Source organism: Pungitius pungitius, chromosome 19 (genome assembly GCF_949316345.1).
Source record: "Pungitius pungitius chromosome 19, fPunPun2.1, whole genome shotgun sequence".
Taxonomy (NCBI): Eukaryota; Metazoa; Chordata; class Actinopteri; order Perciformes; family Gasterosteidae; genus Pungitius; species Pungitius pungitius.
This window is the reverse complement of record NC_084918.1, coordinates 8,110,026-8,126,281: the sequence shown is the minus strand read 5'-3', so window position 1 is coordinate 8,126,281 and position 16,256 is coordinate 8,110,026. Positions and strand designations below refer to the sequence as shown.

Here is a 16,256-nt window from a genome sequence, read left to right as displayed (position 1 = left end):
TTGCGCAAAACGATGCGGTGTGTGTGTATTAATGTATACGCTGTGGAATGTCCCATCGGGCTGTGGGAAGTCCAACAGGTAGTTGGGATGACGACACACCGATGAGACGTGGAGCGTGACGATCACGTCGCGAGGTTGTGAGGGACACCGCCATCTAGCGGCACAGGGTGAGAGGTTCAGCACCAAGGGTCAGCTGGATGGCCAAAGAAAAACACTTGACGGTCGTGCAGGTGCATTTAATAGGATTGGGGTGTTTAAAGGGCTTAGAATACATAACATAGTAGTAGGGAGTGCAAAGGTCCGTGGGTTTAACTCGGAATGCAAACTTTAAAAGAAAAGACCCTTTTATCATCTTTTATGCAATAAGTCCTCGCAACAAGACAACGGATATAAATAAAGTGGTTCACTTTAAAGTTGCAATTGGTAGTTAATGTAAATGAGAATGGAGAATTTGTCAATTAAGATATGAAATATTTAATTTCTTAATATATCAATAAAAATGTTTAGTTTGAATTCTTATTTTTTTTTTTATGTATACCAACGTGTTCATATGATATGTACAGTACAAGTCAAAGTTTGACACTTTTTCCTCATTCAAATAGAAAGTGTGTGTGTTTGACTGGTCCTGTATATAATTTAAAAAATAATAATACCAACTTTATATGTTATGGCACAAAGTGTCATTAACATTAGGAGTCAAAGTGGGAACAATTCTAACTGCTTGATAAGGTGTGTGATTGTTGAGACAGTTCAGTACGCTACAAAATCCACAGATATGTTTAGGTACATTTCATTTATTCATATTGACTTATAAAATCTTTAATCAAAAAAAAGGAGGAAAAAAAAATCTCACACACACACACAAAATCTTTCACATTTACACACGCACACACATCTCATGCGGAAGAAGTCCTTGTAACCATCTTGGTGGTTTCGCCGCCTTCCTCCTCCTCTTCGGGTAAAGGGTCATACTGTCGGCGGTACAGCAGGCGAGACCCCAGCGTGATCAGGAACATCTCCAGGATCAGAAGCTGCTGACTCATCACTGTGGAGACAGAAAGGAGAGTCATCTGGAAATTAAAGGAACTCAAGCAGTCATTCCTGGATGTATTGAGCAACCGTTGACGCAACAGATGAACACATGAATGAATGGATCGGATGGATGTTGACTCACTGTATCCTCTGGCCTTGGAGGGGAAGGGCGGAGAGCAGGCGATTATTCCCTTCATAGCCAAGATGTTGATGATAGCCGTTTGCAGTTGACTCAGGATCAGCACAAGCTACAAAAAAAACCCCAAAACAACACAAGTCCACCGTTTACCTGACAAACAGAACGCTGGGAAACTAGACAGTTTGACCTATTAGAGCCAATAATACAAGTGAGCATTGCTAGGTACCTTTCTTTGTGAAAACAGATGTTTGTGTGCATAGAAGTGTGTTTAAAGCGCCTCACCTGGTACAGAGCGTACTTGGGGATGATCTTAACGGTTCGCAGGGCGATCCTCAGGTGCATGAAGCTGATCGCGACAGGCCACAGGGCTATGATTGTCAAGATGCCCACAAACACGTTGATCCATATACCAGATTGATATAAGTACATCTAAAACAAGGTCACACACACACACGTCACAATATTGAATTGTTCATTGGCTCCATCGAACCTCAATGCTTTTTTTCATGTAACCAACAATACTAAAACCAACTCCTAATGTTACTAAATAATTACACTAATTTATTTTGTACAAGTAATGCATAGACGTAGAGTCATAATGATTCATCCACAAGACATCGGAAATGTTAGCTTTAGTCACTGGTTAGAAATCAAACTAATTTGATATCAACTCTGACCTCAACGACACGCTGCTGCGTGTCAGCAAGCCGCGCTGTGACTCGTTAATGAGCACAAAGTACAGCTTACGGCAAATATTTTTTGTGGACAAATAAACGTTCGGATCGCAGGAGTGTGCGAAGTTGTTCGATGAACGATGGTAAACGCAAAATGTCACGGCGCCACCATCCGACAGTGGTCATGATATCTCAGCCGGGAGCAGAGCGCTCGACAAACCAACCAACAGGTGCCGAAATGATCTCGTCAATGTAACTGAATAGATCAAACATTCAGAAAGCATTTGCTAATCACATGACTTCACAGTATCCTGACCATGTCTGGATCTGGAGCGTTCTGCGCACCCTCACCATTCATTCATTCATTCAATCATCACGAGGCACACGTACACATTTAGCTCCACATTAAATAAGCATGACAGTCAAGCACCTTCTCGCTAAAGGGTTAGAAAGACAGAACGACAGGGAATCCAACACTGATAATGAGGTTTAGATGTCAAAACATTTGCTTTGCCACACATAATACAATAGGTGTTATAGGCCGACATTCAGAATATTGGGTATAAAACTACAAGCAAAAAGCATAGAAAATAAAACTAAACTAAATTAAATCAGCATTGAGGTGCTATCCAGTGTTTTTCCACATTGGTTACTCACATCAGTTCTATCATATGTCTTGTTGGTCCAGAGGACAATGGAAAGGATGGTGAAGACAATCTTTAGGATGGCAAACTGGAAGGAGCCAAGTTTGAGCAGGAAGAGCGAGCGGCTTGAGTGGGAACAAAGGAAACGCTTTCAGACAAGTCGCTTATAACATAATAGTTTCTAAACACATTGAAAAACTCTTCCTAAAAAGGCCATTGTGACAATGTCCATGGCGACTCATAGAAGAAAATGAGCACAGGATGTTTTAAACTAACAAAGAAGCCTTGCGCACACCGTCGCTGGCTTTAGACCTGCCCGTACTTGAATGTGGAATAACAATGTTTATAGTCCCTCGGCGATGCGTTTGATGGGAAACTGGGTACTGCCCTCAGGAAAAATGCCTCAGCACATCTTGGCTGGGACAGCCATCATCATCATCATCGTCGTCATCATCGTCGTCGTTAAGCGGCGCGTAGCCGGGTAAAACCGCACATCTGTTTGACATCTGACATTTTGGTGAGGATTACGCAAAGCCCCAATCCGACTGCACTCGCTGCTGCTGCTTGTGATCCCTGGATTCATTTGAACCTGGATCAATAAACTGTGACAGATAGTGGGAATTTAGCCAATGTTTACCAAGCCAAAATCTGAACCTTCAAAGAGTTCAACGGTCTGCAGTGTGTTGAACCAGCGTAACAAAACAAAGAGCCCGGAGGCGCACATCTACACTGTGTCCAGTACTGTATGCACAGATGATTGCTGAGTTTGTGCAACCCTCGAAACAGGCCAAAAGCAATGTTGGAGGTCATTAGTCTCCACAAGGAACACATGGCTGTCACCGGGATCTGTGCTTCATCAGCACTGCAGAACGCCCCAGTCATCACCTCAGCATTGGGATTGCTCAAATTCAAGTTTTATTCTGGCTCCTCTGCCATTCCGGCTCGCTTGCTGTCATCCTCGTCTCCGAGGACGTAGACCTAAAGCGGCGTCTTGAACGGTTGTTATGGGCTGACTGCGATGGTATCTACATCTGGGGCTTACGCGCCAGCTCGCGCTACCTGCTATCATACAGTCTACTACGGAGGTCAAAGGTGAAGGCTTCACTTTCCTAGAAACACACCAGGTTGAAAGTAAAATTCGCTTAGCATTGACCCGGCTAGCATTTCCTGTGTCCTATGGAAACAATCCACCTGCCACAATCTCCAACCTGGTTATATCTCCATAGTTTATTTTTGTACCAAAACTGCTGGGAAACAGTTCACCTTCTAAAACACAGCCAGACGGACTGTGGCAAGTTCATTTTTGTAGGTCATTGTGTTGAGCTCAGGGAATGACAGGAAAACACAGCAGATATCAAAAGCAGGCAACATACCAGGAATCATTGCGGATCAAAACCAGAAGCAAAGAGCTGGGCAAGAAGCATAAGAGACGAACCAACACTGGGACAGGGGACACGCGCCTGGACCACAACGTCCACAGAGCTGATGAAGGAGAGGGGACAGATAGACGCGAGGAAGGGACGCACAGGCTCGTGGACATTGCCGATAGGCAGAAGCGCTGTGGAGGGGGAGGGGGGATCAGGAGAAGACTGCCGGGAACTGGGACTTTGGGAACCCGAGCTGTGGGAACTGAGTCACTGGGGAAGGGAAATCTGCGGGGAATTGGGATTTGTTTAAACTTTTACTAGTGCTTGAATTCTTCTGCAGCGTGGACAATATAACTGTCTACTCAGAGCTCCCTTCCTATAAACCCAGAGGGCATAGTTTAGATCATACAGGCGCTGATGAGACACGGGAGGATTCAATCAGGGGCAGGGCAGACAATTGCATAGAAAACGAACAAAAGCTGGAAGTGAAGCCTACATGGGACACATGAAAAACAGGTAACCAACTAACCCAAGAAGGCAACAGAACAAACACATTCCCCATTCCACCCTTTACATATATACTTTCATTCTGCGTAATTTTCATTTAAATTTAAACAGGAAACACCGACAGGAATTAGAGGTCCTCTGGCTGTGGGCAGGAATCCAGCAGTGTTTAGTACACCAGGAAAAAAAAACAAAGGATACGGCGAAAGGCAAACATGTTGTATGGATTATGAGGAGCACAGTGTGTGTTGCTGGCTCACCGTGTGATGGCCACACGGGGCAGGCAGAGGCAGCAGCAGCAGCACGGCCCCGTGTTGATCCGAAGTGTGTGTTTGGCCGCTCGCCTCAGGAAGGCCTCGTCACCGCCCACCTCCTCCAGCATCAGGATCAGGAACTTGAAGACCACGATGGCAAAGTAGCTACAGAGAGATCGGTGAAAGGAACAATGTGATACACTCGCTCTGTATCGTGTGTTCTTTTCACCACTTAGATTTGTGCATGTTGTTGATTTACCCGTGTTGTTGCGTAATCCTTGCCATGACATGACAGCGGGCTAAAGATGCAAATGAGCTATAGCTATAACTTGGCACAGTGCATCGGATGCATGAAATGTAAATGGTCTCTTTTAAATAAATAAACAATGAGAGAAGACATGCTGGGATGCAGACACATTGCACAATAGCGTCCCTGTTTTCTGTTAACAAGTAAAGTTCAAGTTTCTCCATCTGCGATTTATTTACCGCAGGGCTCAGTGAAAAAAAAACAACAACAACAACAACAACCCTCTACGGTATTTTAGAAAGGCAGAGAAAGAGGCACCCACCAAGCAGAGGTCATATCAGTAAACATGGTGGCTTTGGGAATCCACATCCCCAAACACGACATGGTGCCAATCACCTGAAACAGAGAAAGCGCTGCGTGACGTCGCAGTATTTTCCAAATCAACACAAACCGCAGGGTTTCTCTTTTTTTTTCTTTTTTTTTCTTCAATGTTTTTAGTTACTCTTACCGGTGCCGCTCCGTTCACCCAGATGATTGCGCTCTTCTTATTGACGGGCACTTTTTTGTAGATGTAGACACACTCCTCTAGGAAGACCAGCATGGACACCGTCGCCATGAAGGTGAGCAGCGCGTACGTAATTATGCCGTAGATGTCCAATTCTTCAAGGGAGAGACGGGAACATTTTACAACCCATTAGACGTCTTTATTTCTGCAGAGGTTTAAAATTTAAAATAATCTTTTTGAAGAATGGGTATTTATGTTGGCCCTACTTATTTCTGATAATAAGACTTTGAGTAAACAGCCGCAGCTTTGTACTAACATGCCAGAGCCAACATGCCCACGATTAATATGTTAACGAGCAAATGATGAGCAGGTACAATGTTTACCATCCTACCACTTAACATCAAGCCCAGCGGGGGTGAGGAAGGTTGTAAGCGTCACGTTGAAGCATACATGCTGCATAGGGGAACTTATATATTAAATATGAAAAGCAGCTCTATTCAGTGTTAAAAAAGCCAACATGTTCCTTACCTCTAATTTTGAGGGGTAACCAATTACTGTACTGGGTTCTTTTGATTCCTGAACTATGCTACTACGAGGTTAACAAGAAGGTTTGAGAAGAAATCAGAGAAGATTATGAATCATTTTGGAAGTAAGAAAGAAACCTACGTGAAATCAAATGCAGGCCGTTGATGAATGAATAGAAACAAACTAGTTATGGCATCATTTCCAGGAATAACTTCTCAGGAGGGGAAAGCCGAACGCAGATGCTTCGAACAAAGCGAGGTATCTCATTTCAAAGCAGCATGTTCAAGGCGACTCAAAGACTGAGAGGAAAGAGTTAGTTAATGGTTTCAGTATGTTGCTGTGTATTTGTGAGTTATCGCTGTACACACGTCATTTACTCTCTGGTATCAAGTCATTAAGAAGTAATCAGAATCAAAACAAACACAAACATTTCCTGTTGTATTGCCAATTTTCGGGTCCTTTTGTTGACAAAGCAGACCCAGCAGACTTTTTTAATCGTTTCAAACATTCTGATGATATTATTTAATTATGTTTCTACTACAAGTTTAAGAAATCATTTTGTAAATGAATCCTTTAAAAAAAATGTAAAGTTTAAAAGAAACGTGACTTGGCTAATCTTGCCAGAGCGCTTGAGTGCACCAACAGTGACACTATTGTCACCTCAAGCATTTTGGTAATTGCAATTCTTTCTTTTTTTTCTTGCCATTTTATCCGTTTTGGCAATCAGCCAATTTAATTGACATTGCGAAACATTTTAAAAAAAACTTATTTCAATTTAATGATTAAGATGGTTTGTGTAATACATAGTAATCAGTAATGTATCCGTGTAATTGAGTCTTTAAACGGTTCCAAGAGAGAACATTAGAGAGAGTTTTCAAGAAACGGATTCATTTTATCGCTTGTTGAAAAGTCATAATCAGTAACAAGAACAAAGCTCTGCCTGAACACGTCTCATTATCTGGCAGCTTATGTGGATTCTAATCTTGCAAATTGTTGTTACTGCACAGCAGTGCAGACCAGTAGAGCGAGACCCCCCCCCTACTGAGAGGAGCCCAGCAGACAGGATTCCTTCTTGACTTCATTGAGCGGGATGCTGGCTAAAGGGACAGAGAGACAGGACCCTAACTCATTAAACAAGGGACAACTCACTGGTGATGATGTCGATGGCCAGTGGAGGGTCATCCTCCATGCAGCTCGGGTCGCTGGTTCCGTTGGATCCGCTGTCCATGGCGGCTGCTCAAGGTGGAATATTTTATCACACACACACAAACACACACAGACACACAGACAGGCGCAACACGTGTTATTCCTCTTGCAGCCAAACTGTCACCTTGCTCTCCAAAAGATCCAAAGAGCCTTCTCAAACTTTTCCAGAGAGGGGCGTCTGCCTCCCCTCCAACCCGAAACACTTGCTGCGATCCCGGGACACGCCCCCTCCTGCGCCGCCATAGGCGCAGCGAGACGTCTGTCAAATTCAACCACGTCCTCTGCGAGGTGACGCGGAGACGCGGTTGTAAGTCAGCGTTTGTTTCTTTGTGATGAAAGAGTGAACTCGTTGAGGGAGGGGGGGTGTCGCCTCGCGTCTCACCTTCCTCAACCTGCGTGCTGAGAGAGTGGGGGGTGACGCTCCGGACTGTGGCCTCCGCTCACATCACATGCCCCCCCTCGTTACCATGGCGACTCATGCTGGGATGTAGCCATGCGAGACATTTGCTGCAAATCTTTTTTTTTTTTTGCACCCTAGACTGCATTTTTTCCCTCACCACACGCAATGATGCCTGAAGTGCATTTCGCCCCGGCACATTTCATCAGATTATTATCCCTCTGGAGATCTTCTCTAACTCTGCCGCTTGCTGCCAGCCTTGAGCATGGAAGACCGAGAGATATTGCATCTATAAAAGAAAATCCCCTCTGGCCTCATTTGCCAATTATTCATCACACATGTTCAGGCACACCTTGCTCGCAGACTAAAATAACATAACACAATGTTTGTGAGCTGTGCAGATGTGCTGGGGCAAGCTACAGCTACACATCTCCCTCCAACCTCATACAACAATTGAATAATTTCAACAAGTTTGAGCAGCTTTTTTTTTTTTTTTGTTAGATTACATTTCTCTTGCCGGAGGTCGAGACTCAGCAGAAAGAATTTGTCCCAACTGGCCTGAGTTCATGTGATCACTACAAAAGGTTTAAGAATCTAAGTAGCAAACCTCAGCCACAACACAGCTTCATGAAGAATCACACCAAAAAACTGTATCCATAGTCTGCTTGGACGTTTTGAGCAAGTCTCTTGATGAAAAGAAAATAGACTCTGAAAATGATAACATCATGGGATGGATGATGATTCAGAGAATAACTCAACAAAAGCTGCTGTGTCATTTATTGAGACACACGGTCACAAATTACCGCCCGAACACGCCATCCACTGAGGTTTCGATGAGGCAGTCTGGCGCCGAGGGACAAGAGCGGCTATGTCCGTGGGATTCAGTGGACTTAAAATCACTGTTAAATAGTGGATTTCCCCTTTAATGGATAATCCATTCAAAAGTTCTTTGGTGAAACTGCAGCCGCTTTGGCCTTGCTGGTGGTCGACTTGTTTTAACAAGTCACTGTTTAGTTTCCTGACACGGAGGTCATTACCTTGGGAGTGTGCAGCACACGTGTGCATGGACGCACACCACACATGCACATGAGAAATGTCAAATAAAAGATAACTATTTTAAAAAAACACATTAAATGCTTTAGTTATCATTGGTTGTGTGGTTTTATGTTCACAGTTTTTCTTAATGCAGCCCACGACTTCAAGCCGAGTCACGCTGGAATTTCTTTTGCCAGTGTGCAGAAATGTGATACCTACCCCCGAGTGTTTGTTCCCTCCCAACATGTTAAATGTAATAATTTCAACGAACAGCCATTGGAGGCCCTTTTGTAGAGGGAATTCCAATGAAGCGTGAGGAAGTTGAGGTAAAGAGGGCCGTCGACAGCAGAGGTCAAGAGTCTGGGTGCTACACAGATAACAAAAGGTTCATCTGGGTTCTTTTGATCCCAGCACACAAAGTTCTTCTGTTTGAGTTTTGTGTAAAGCTTTAAAAAGAGCACTGGTTTTAGTTGGTTCTCTGAATCAGTCTACTGCTGATGCTGTAGTCAATGTTTTTGCTTTAAATATTTAAACACTTACTATATATTATAAACATTCAATCATTTTTGTATCAAAATTAATAAAGGTTAAGGAGCATGAATATATATTTTTTAAAGAAATCTGGGAGGTTTAAAAAACCCATTTATTGTTATTTTCTCGTTGTGTAGAGGCATTTACTTCATTGACAAAGTAGGAACAGTAAAATTAATCAGACAAGAAAAATATATATGTCGTTTTTCTTACATTATCAATATATATATATATATACACACACACATACTGTAAAATATGATATTGTAACAAAAAACAAAAAGCGAAGCAAGTTATAAGCTACATCCACACTGAATACAGATGTAAAATGGTTATTTATAAAACAAAAAAATCCTTTTCACAGCTGTTTTTATGGCTTTTATAAAATTGAGACAAACCAGAGTGAAGCTTGTTTAAATCATGATGCATCTAGCATTAATTGAAAAAAAAAGCTTTTAAAACACCATAACCCCCATAATAATGGTAAAATACATTTTTACGTACATTTTAGGCGCCATGCTTTCCAGCAATAGGCCAACGTTATTTATGTACACTGACGTGTAAAAATCTCACGGCTGCACAGAAACATTCCTTCCGAGACAACAATATTACAAAATAACACTCAATTAAGCACTACAAAACACACACTTCAGTCTGAAGGCCAAACCGCTCGAGGCATTTGGTAAAACGGGACAGTGTTCCAGGATCAGTGGGTTTAAGAAGACTGAACGAGTCTTTACCCAGGATGCAAAACATCTTTTTCTACAAGTAAATGTTCAGTGAGGGTTAGAAAAGATCGACATGATTGGAACATAACCTTGGCTTGAATCATGAACTCTGAGGTTGAACCACAGTGTAATCCTCATATTTAGCCCCCCCCACCCCCACATCAGCACGATTCTTACATTTAGTTAACACTTATCCACCAATCACTGTTTGGCAAAGAGTTATTATTATTAATAGACTGATTTTCATTTTCCGTCATTTGAACAAACACTGTCCCATCTCTGGTACATTCAGAAACACTGAGACAATGATTACTGTACGACACCATCAACTCACTACACCATAGACACTATTGTAAACTTGAACACCACCCATTGGGGGGGATGTAGTTGGTAGGAGGCTCCTTCCAGCAACAGTCAGGGATCATGTTCAGTTGTCAGGAATTTTCTGGGCATCCTTCCAATGCAAATAGAACCCCCCTAAATCATTTGAGAAAGGATGCAACTAAATCCTTTGTTTTTTGGTTACACTGACAAAATGATCCATTGTTTTTTTACACAGATATTATCATGTGCAGTAATTTAATACGATTCAGATTTCTTCCTCCTTGAACAGTTCAAGGTCACAACGCGGATCTGACTCCCGAGGACACACTGCGTACACGAGGTGAGGAGAAGCCGTAGTCCACACCCAACTTGCCATTACAAAACACATCCGGGGGAATTGTTACAGGAACATAATGCATATTCAACACTTCAAAAATAATCTAAATCAAATATTTAATCCTGAAGAAATCTTCATCTGTAAATCAGACCACAAATGAATAGGGCCTAGAGCGACATGTTGATGAGTTCGTCCATCCGGAGGAGGATAACAGGCGCGATGTCGCCACCTGCCGGCCAGCACTAGTATTGCGAGGACATCATGGACAGACAAACCTTGTAGAAAATATTGCGCCGCCACGACCTTGAGAATTTGGTTATGACAACATTGACCAGTGAGTTTGAAATAAAGCTAGGATGTTGTAAACACTTCAGTTTCAGAGGTCAGAGGTCCCGACAGTTCAGCCCTTATTTGGCAATGAGAGTTGGTGTCTTAGTAAAAGGCTGAAAGAGTGAGCTGTACAAAAACAGGCCGGAGACATTGCTGAGAATCACTGTTCGGCGATATGAAGAACTCAGAGTGTGAAAGCAAAAAAGGTAGCGAAGGACGCTGCATATTGCACTTTGTAATGCATCTTCTAGGTCATTTTTAAACGGAACGATTTAACACAAGTTGGCCACACAAAAAACATTTCACACAGATTCCTCTAGTTGGCGTTATTTCTTTTTTAAAAGCACTTCAACTGTACCACACATTCTCACCAACGATATGCCATGAGTTACATGATCATCCAACATCCGGTACACACGGGATGCTTTTTGGATGCTATTATTCAAATAAAGCAGCACGTTATTTGATGGACGTTGATAGTCTAGAAAGTGCAAATGCACCACCTTGTGCTGTGATGATCCACTATCCAAAACCCAGCTACAAACCTTCCTGTTATGCATTGGTTCAGTCCACTGAATCATGCAGACGAGTGCCCTGTGAGATAGCCCAGGTTTTGATGGGAAACATCCATCTGAAAAAGTTGCCCACCACAGATGCCCTCAAACATTATGAATACAAAAGTAAAGAAACTGGCACGCGGGTAAAATGAAAAAACTGCAAGGGAGAACCAACACGCCGCTCCAGCTTGTCGCACACTCTTCACTGCAGCTTTGAGCTGATAAAATGAGTCCTGATGCACCAAGGAAGCTTTCTGCATCATTTGGTACCACCAAAAGTAACCCCAAATTCCTACTGGGATTCTTGAATGTTCTCATCATCAATAAATGCTCCACAAAAGAAAAAGTAAATATAACAAAGAATAATGTGTACCGTTGAAAAATACGGGTATTAGAATGTGTGCGTGTATTTATTTGTGCGTTGTAGTGTGAGAGGGTCCGATGGCGGTTGGTGTGAGACTCACAACGCTGCATGCGAAAATGCCGTTGACATTGACGCATTAATGCGATGGCCGAAAACAAAAATGCATTTCCGTTGTCGCTGCGAAGGGGTCCGTGGGGATGGGGGTTGCGCTGCCAGACCGTTGCCATGGTAGCAAACTTAACCGTTGCGTTGCTTAAGGCATCACAGCCGATGACTGAGGAGTTCCTCCTATGGCAGAGGAGAAGCATAAAAAAATAAAAAAAAGACAATCAGGCACATTATCGATTTACTCAAGTGCACGCTACGGTGTGAAGAAACACTGAACGACTGCACTCACGTTCACCTGGTTAGGACCCGGCCTCCATGGAGATTGTGATGGTTTCACTTTCAGCTGTGAAGACAAACGTCCTCAATGTGTTAGGGACAGTTAGCTGTTCATTCTGCCGGTGGAATATCACCACCACCCCCCCGATCGAGCTCACCTGGTTTAAGGATGTGATTGGCCTGATGGTCTCCGATGTTGTTGGCGTGCTGGTCGTTGCTCAGGAGGCGGTTCTGGGCCTCGGTGACGGGGCTCACAGGGATCTCATCAGCACTGCAAACAAAAATAAGCTAAATTAACTTTGCTGCCACAACTCCAAAAATCATCAATCCTCTTTAGGGCTTTGTGTCGAATAATATTTATTTCATGCTGCCAAGATCCATCACCTTTTACTAGGCTCCGGCTGCAGGGTCACTGCGGCCTGCTCCACATCCGCCGCGTTGACCAGCCGTGCTGGGAACGTCAGACCGTCCCCCTGACTTTGGTAAACAAAGACAAACTCAAGATTAGGTTAAACCCGGCTGCAGTGGGATTCGATTTTAGGTACATCTTTAAGATTCTCTTTCCTAAACGATGACCATGGATGCTACGTGCGTCTCTCCTTTACCTGGTGAAGACGGGCAGCAGCCAGTACTTCTTCTGGTCACCGAAGACCTGAGCCATATTCTTCCGGAAACCGAGAGAGAAGCCATTCTTATCGGAGCCTGATCTAAAGACTGGTGCTCTGAACGCCTCTGCAGAGAGACAAGCATGGACACAGAGGACAAGCACAAAAGGTCATTAGGAAACAGGTGAACTTCCCCTTTATGAGAAAGGGAAGTAATGTCCCTTGTCTTTCATCCAAAACGGAAATTAGTTTTCTTGAAAATTACAAACCAATGAAACCCTCTTAAAAAAGGGGAGATACTTGTGTTTTGAAATAATTGTGCCAAAAGAACAGCAAGATGTGTTGAAAGTGCGTGTGTTTCTTACCTATTGTGGACCTGTTCTTCCCCACCAGCCACAGGTGGTAGCTGAAGAGGGACAGAATACTGATGCAGAACATGGCCGCCACAAAAAAGAGAAACAAGACATGGAATTTGGCGTGAGAGTCTGGCAGCTCATTCTGGGGGGGAGAGACGAGAGACAAGGAGACCGAGAGACGGATCAGCGGCATGTCCACGCAGGGGATGTTTCACTGCATCGAAAGGAAATGAGGTGTGTGTGTGTGTGTGGGGGGGGGGGGTTCTTGTGTGAAGCACATCACTGCACGCACACCACGACAGATAACCATGGCAACGATGGGGAGGCCCCGCTAAAGGCTTTGGAGGACAGCTGCGTTACCTTTGGGCAGTTCTCTGCCGATTTCCTCCGGCAAAGCTTTAGTACAAACAGAAACGAGACCGGTTAGCAACACCAGGAGAGTTCGGGTAGGAAGGGGGGCAGCGCTCAGGAAGAAAAAAAACAGCAGGCAAATACAAGTCAATGCCAAGTCAGGAAGAAGGGAAGGGGTGGGGGTGTGGAGGTGCACCCAGAATTGAAAGATCAGAAAGGGATGAAAGAGGAATGAGATGAGGACATCAATGTGGAGCAGCAACAGCAAAAAAGTGTCTGCCGCCTGCGTAAGTGGGGAGGCTGATGGTTCCAATGGTGGAGGGGGAGACAGAAAAGAGAGAGAGAGAGAACAATGACCCACTGTGCGAGAACCCGGGGATAACAGAAGGGGGAACCGAGAGGGGTCAGGAGGGTGCAGAGGACACAAACACCAGAGCGGTACGGCGGGAGAGGTCAGCGCCACGCACAACCCGACTCAGGGGGGGCCCTTTACTCACTGTCCAGAACTTGATGAAATACTGCAGCACGGTGGCCGCGATGAACAAGCAGTACACCAGCGAGTAAGCCAGGAAGAGGATGAAGAACTTGTAGTTGGAGAATCCGACGCAGTTGTTCACCCTGCAGACGCACAAGTTGCAGCGAGAGAGCGGTCCGATCAGAGTAGTTATCAACTTCACACGTGGAGGCTTTTGTGTTACTCTGATAGAGGAGTCCGTTTGTTGTCATGTACGGTGCGTCTCTTGGTTGAGCAGCGGTTACGTACCAGGGACAATGGTGGTCCATCTTCAGCACACACCTGCCACACAGACAGAGAGAATAGGGGGAGAGAGGAAGAGGAAAAAAGCTGTGTGTTAAAAAAAAGGCTTAAAAGAGTGAGGTGTGTGTGTGTGTGTGTGTGTGTGTGTGTGTGTGTGTTTGTGTGAGATGGCTGACTGAAGGGGAAGTCTCACAGTCAGCGTTCAATAAAGGTTTTTCCTTACATGTCGCACGCGGAGCAGTGGTGACATCGGTCGGGCTTGATCACTTGACAGCGGTCACAGTAGCGGATCGCTGCAACGCGCCAACACAACGGGATCTGGTTACGGGGGACGGCCTCCGGCGGCTTCGCTCACTTTACACGTTGACATTTACACGTACCTCCGGCGCCTGTGCGCGTGTACAGAGGCAGGCTGGTGGCGGCTCTCCACAGGATCTCCTGCTGGGACTCTGGCCTCCCCTCCTTCTCGTAACGCTCCTTCTCAGCTTTGGGCAGGCAGAACTGCAGCGCAGGAAGCAGGAAGCAGGAAGAAAAAGCAGCTTATTTTTTAGATCATTGTGGAGATGCAGAACCGGCTGGTTTTGGGAGAATAAGGCTACTGTACCTCTTTGGAGGGGTTGGCAGGCTGGGTGAATATGGTCTTACAGTAAGACCATACAAACAGGATGAAAGAGATGTGGAAGAAGATCAGGTAGACAACTGGAGGTGCGGGAGGAGGAAGGGAGGGTGGGGGGGGGCATTAAGCAAAATGTCAGAACACAGTATCAGTAGTAAATAGTTAACATACAAAACTGCTGCAGTCGGTAGCCATGGAAACACTATATGTCTTGTTGAATGGGAGGGAAGTTTGAACTTTCAAAGTGTCTTCTTTTGCATTGGATTAGAAAAAAAAAAGAACATTATAAGACACTTACTCTTCTCTCCTATACTGGGGATGGTCACTGAAAGAGAACCAAACAGACAATTAAAATGTCAGATACAAAGACATGTGATGGTTATACAGCGGCTTTAAAAAGCATCGGACAGCGGGCTTTAAGGGGATACATTCACAAGACGTCTGATACAACTCCATCTGCTGAAAACTGACTCCCAGCCTTAAATTACTTCTGATTTTAAAACCACTGGATACTCTCCTCTTTGGGCACCTGAAAGCACTATGATGACATAACACCCCCCTCCCTCATTAGTCAAGCATCAGCATTAGTCAAACATTAGCCACTTATCTAATCTCCACCAGATCCATGGGAGTGTTGAAGGAAATCCAGAAATACACAAACACATGAGCGCATTCACAGTTCAACACTTCTTACGATTATAAATAATGTTCCAACACCATCGAAGTTAAATGTTAAAAACACTTAACCCGAGGCAAACGAGTCCCTAACGTGAGTCTAATTACAAGGGAAGTAACATCTGGCCAGCCTGCAGAACGCCTCAACGTTAAGTCTGCGATTTTTATTTCCTCATCCAGACTCCATTTAACATTAACTCAGGGGGGGGAAGAGTTGCCCATTAACACGAGACAACCCCCCACCCCCCTACGACCGACCGACCGATCACCGGCCGCGTCCACCGGCGGACCGGCTCACCGACACCGCTTTACTTCCTGCTGGCTCGCGGCAGCAGCTGTGTGTCTAGCTGTGTGTGTGTGTGTGTGTGTGTGTGTGTGTGTGTGTGTGTGTAGCTGTGTGTGTGTGCGTGCGTAGCTGTGTGTGTGCGTGTGTAACTGTGTGTGTGTGTGTGTGTGTGTGTGTGTGTGTGTGTGTGTGTGCGCGGTAGAAAGAAAAGGAAAGGCAGCACACCGAGCGGCGGAGGGCTTCACCGGGGGACCGGAGGGCGGCGGGACGGCTTACTTACACACGCAGAGCTCCACCACGTAGGCGTAATACGACCAGCAGACGACCAGGGCGATGAAAATCACAGGTATCCACGCTAAACCCCGCTGACAGCATCTCAGTACGTGTGTGGGCGCCATCTTTCTGCCTCTGCTGGGGGAAAAGGGAGTGTCGCTCTGTGACGTCACTGGACGGGGTTTTTTTTTTTTTTGGAGGGGTGGCAAGAGGTTCAGGAAGGGGAGGAGGGGGGGGGGGGGTGTCATTAAGC

General features: G+C 44.8%; 2 protein-coding genes across 3 annotated transcripts; both read right to left on the bottom strand.

The window, feature by feature from the left end:
• Positions 1 to 762: 762 nt before the first annotated feature.
• Positions 763 to 7,281, bottom strand: slc51a (solute carrier family 51 member A). The gene is made up of 8 exons (XM_037456044.2): positions 7,041 to 7,281; positions 5,370 to 5,521; positions 5,184 to 5,257; positions 4,621 to 4,779; positions 2,503 to 2,614; positions 1,454 to 1,600; positions 1,175 to 1,280; positions 763 to 1,045 (listed from the first exon to the last, which is right to left on the bottom strand). Exons 1-8 carry the CDS (start codon positions 7,117 to 7,119, stop codon positions 897 to 899), a joined length of 978 nt encoding a protein of 325 aa, XP_037311941.2. The 5' UTR covers positions 7,120 to 7,281; the 3' UTR covers positions 763 to 896.
• Positions 7,282 to 9,142: 1,861 nt separating this feature from the next.
• LOC119198642 (palmitoyltransferase ZDHHC20-B-like) lies at positions 9,143 to 16,170 on the bottom strand. Of its 2 annotated transcripts, XM_037456037.2 has the most exons (14): positions 16,011 to 16,170; positions 15,068 to 15,094; positions 14,758 to 14,852; positions 14,534 to 14,654; positions 14,377 to 14,446; positions 14,160 to 14,192; positions 13,894 to 14,014; positions 13,406 to 13,441; positions 13,055 to 13,187; positions 12,690 to 12,816; positions 12,469 to 12,561; positions 12,243 to 12,355; positions 12,098 to 12,151; positions 9,143 to 11,988 (listed from the first exon to the last, which is right to left on the bottom strand). In XM_037456037.2, the coding sequence occupies exons 1-13, from the start codon at positions 16,126 to 16,128 to the stop codon at positions 12,108 to 12,110; spliced, it is 1,131 nt and encodes a 376-aa protein (XP_037311934.2). In that variant the 5' UTR covers positions 16,129 to 16,170; the 3' UTR covers positions 9,143 to 11,988; positions 12,098 to 12,107. The 2 variants fall into 2 exon arrangements, with proteins under 2 accessions (XP_037311934.2, XP_037311935.2); XM_037456038.2 differs by lacking the exon at positions 13,406 to 13,441.
• Between the last annotated feature and the right edge of the window lie 86 nt (positions 16,171 to 16,256).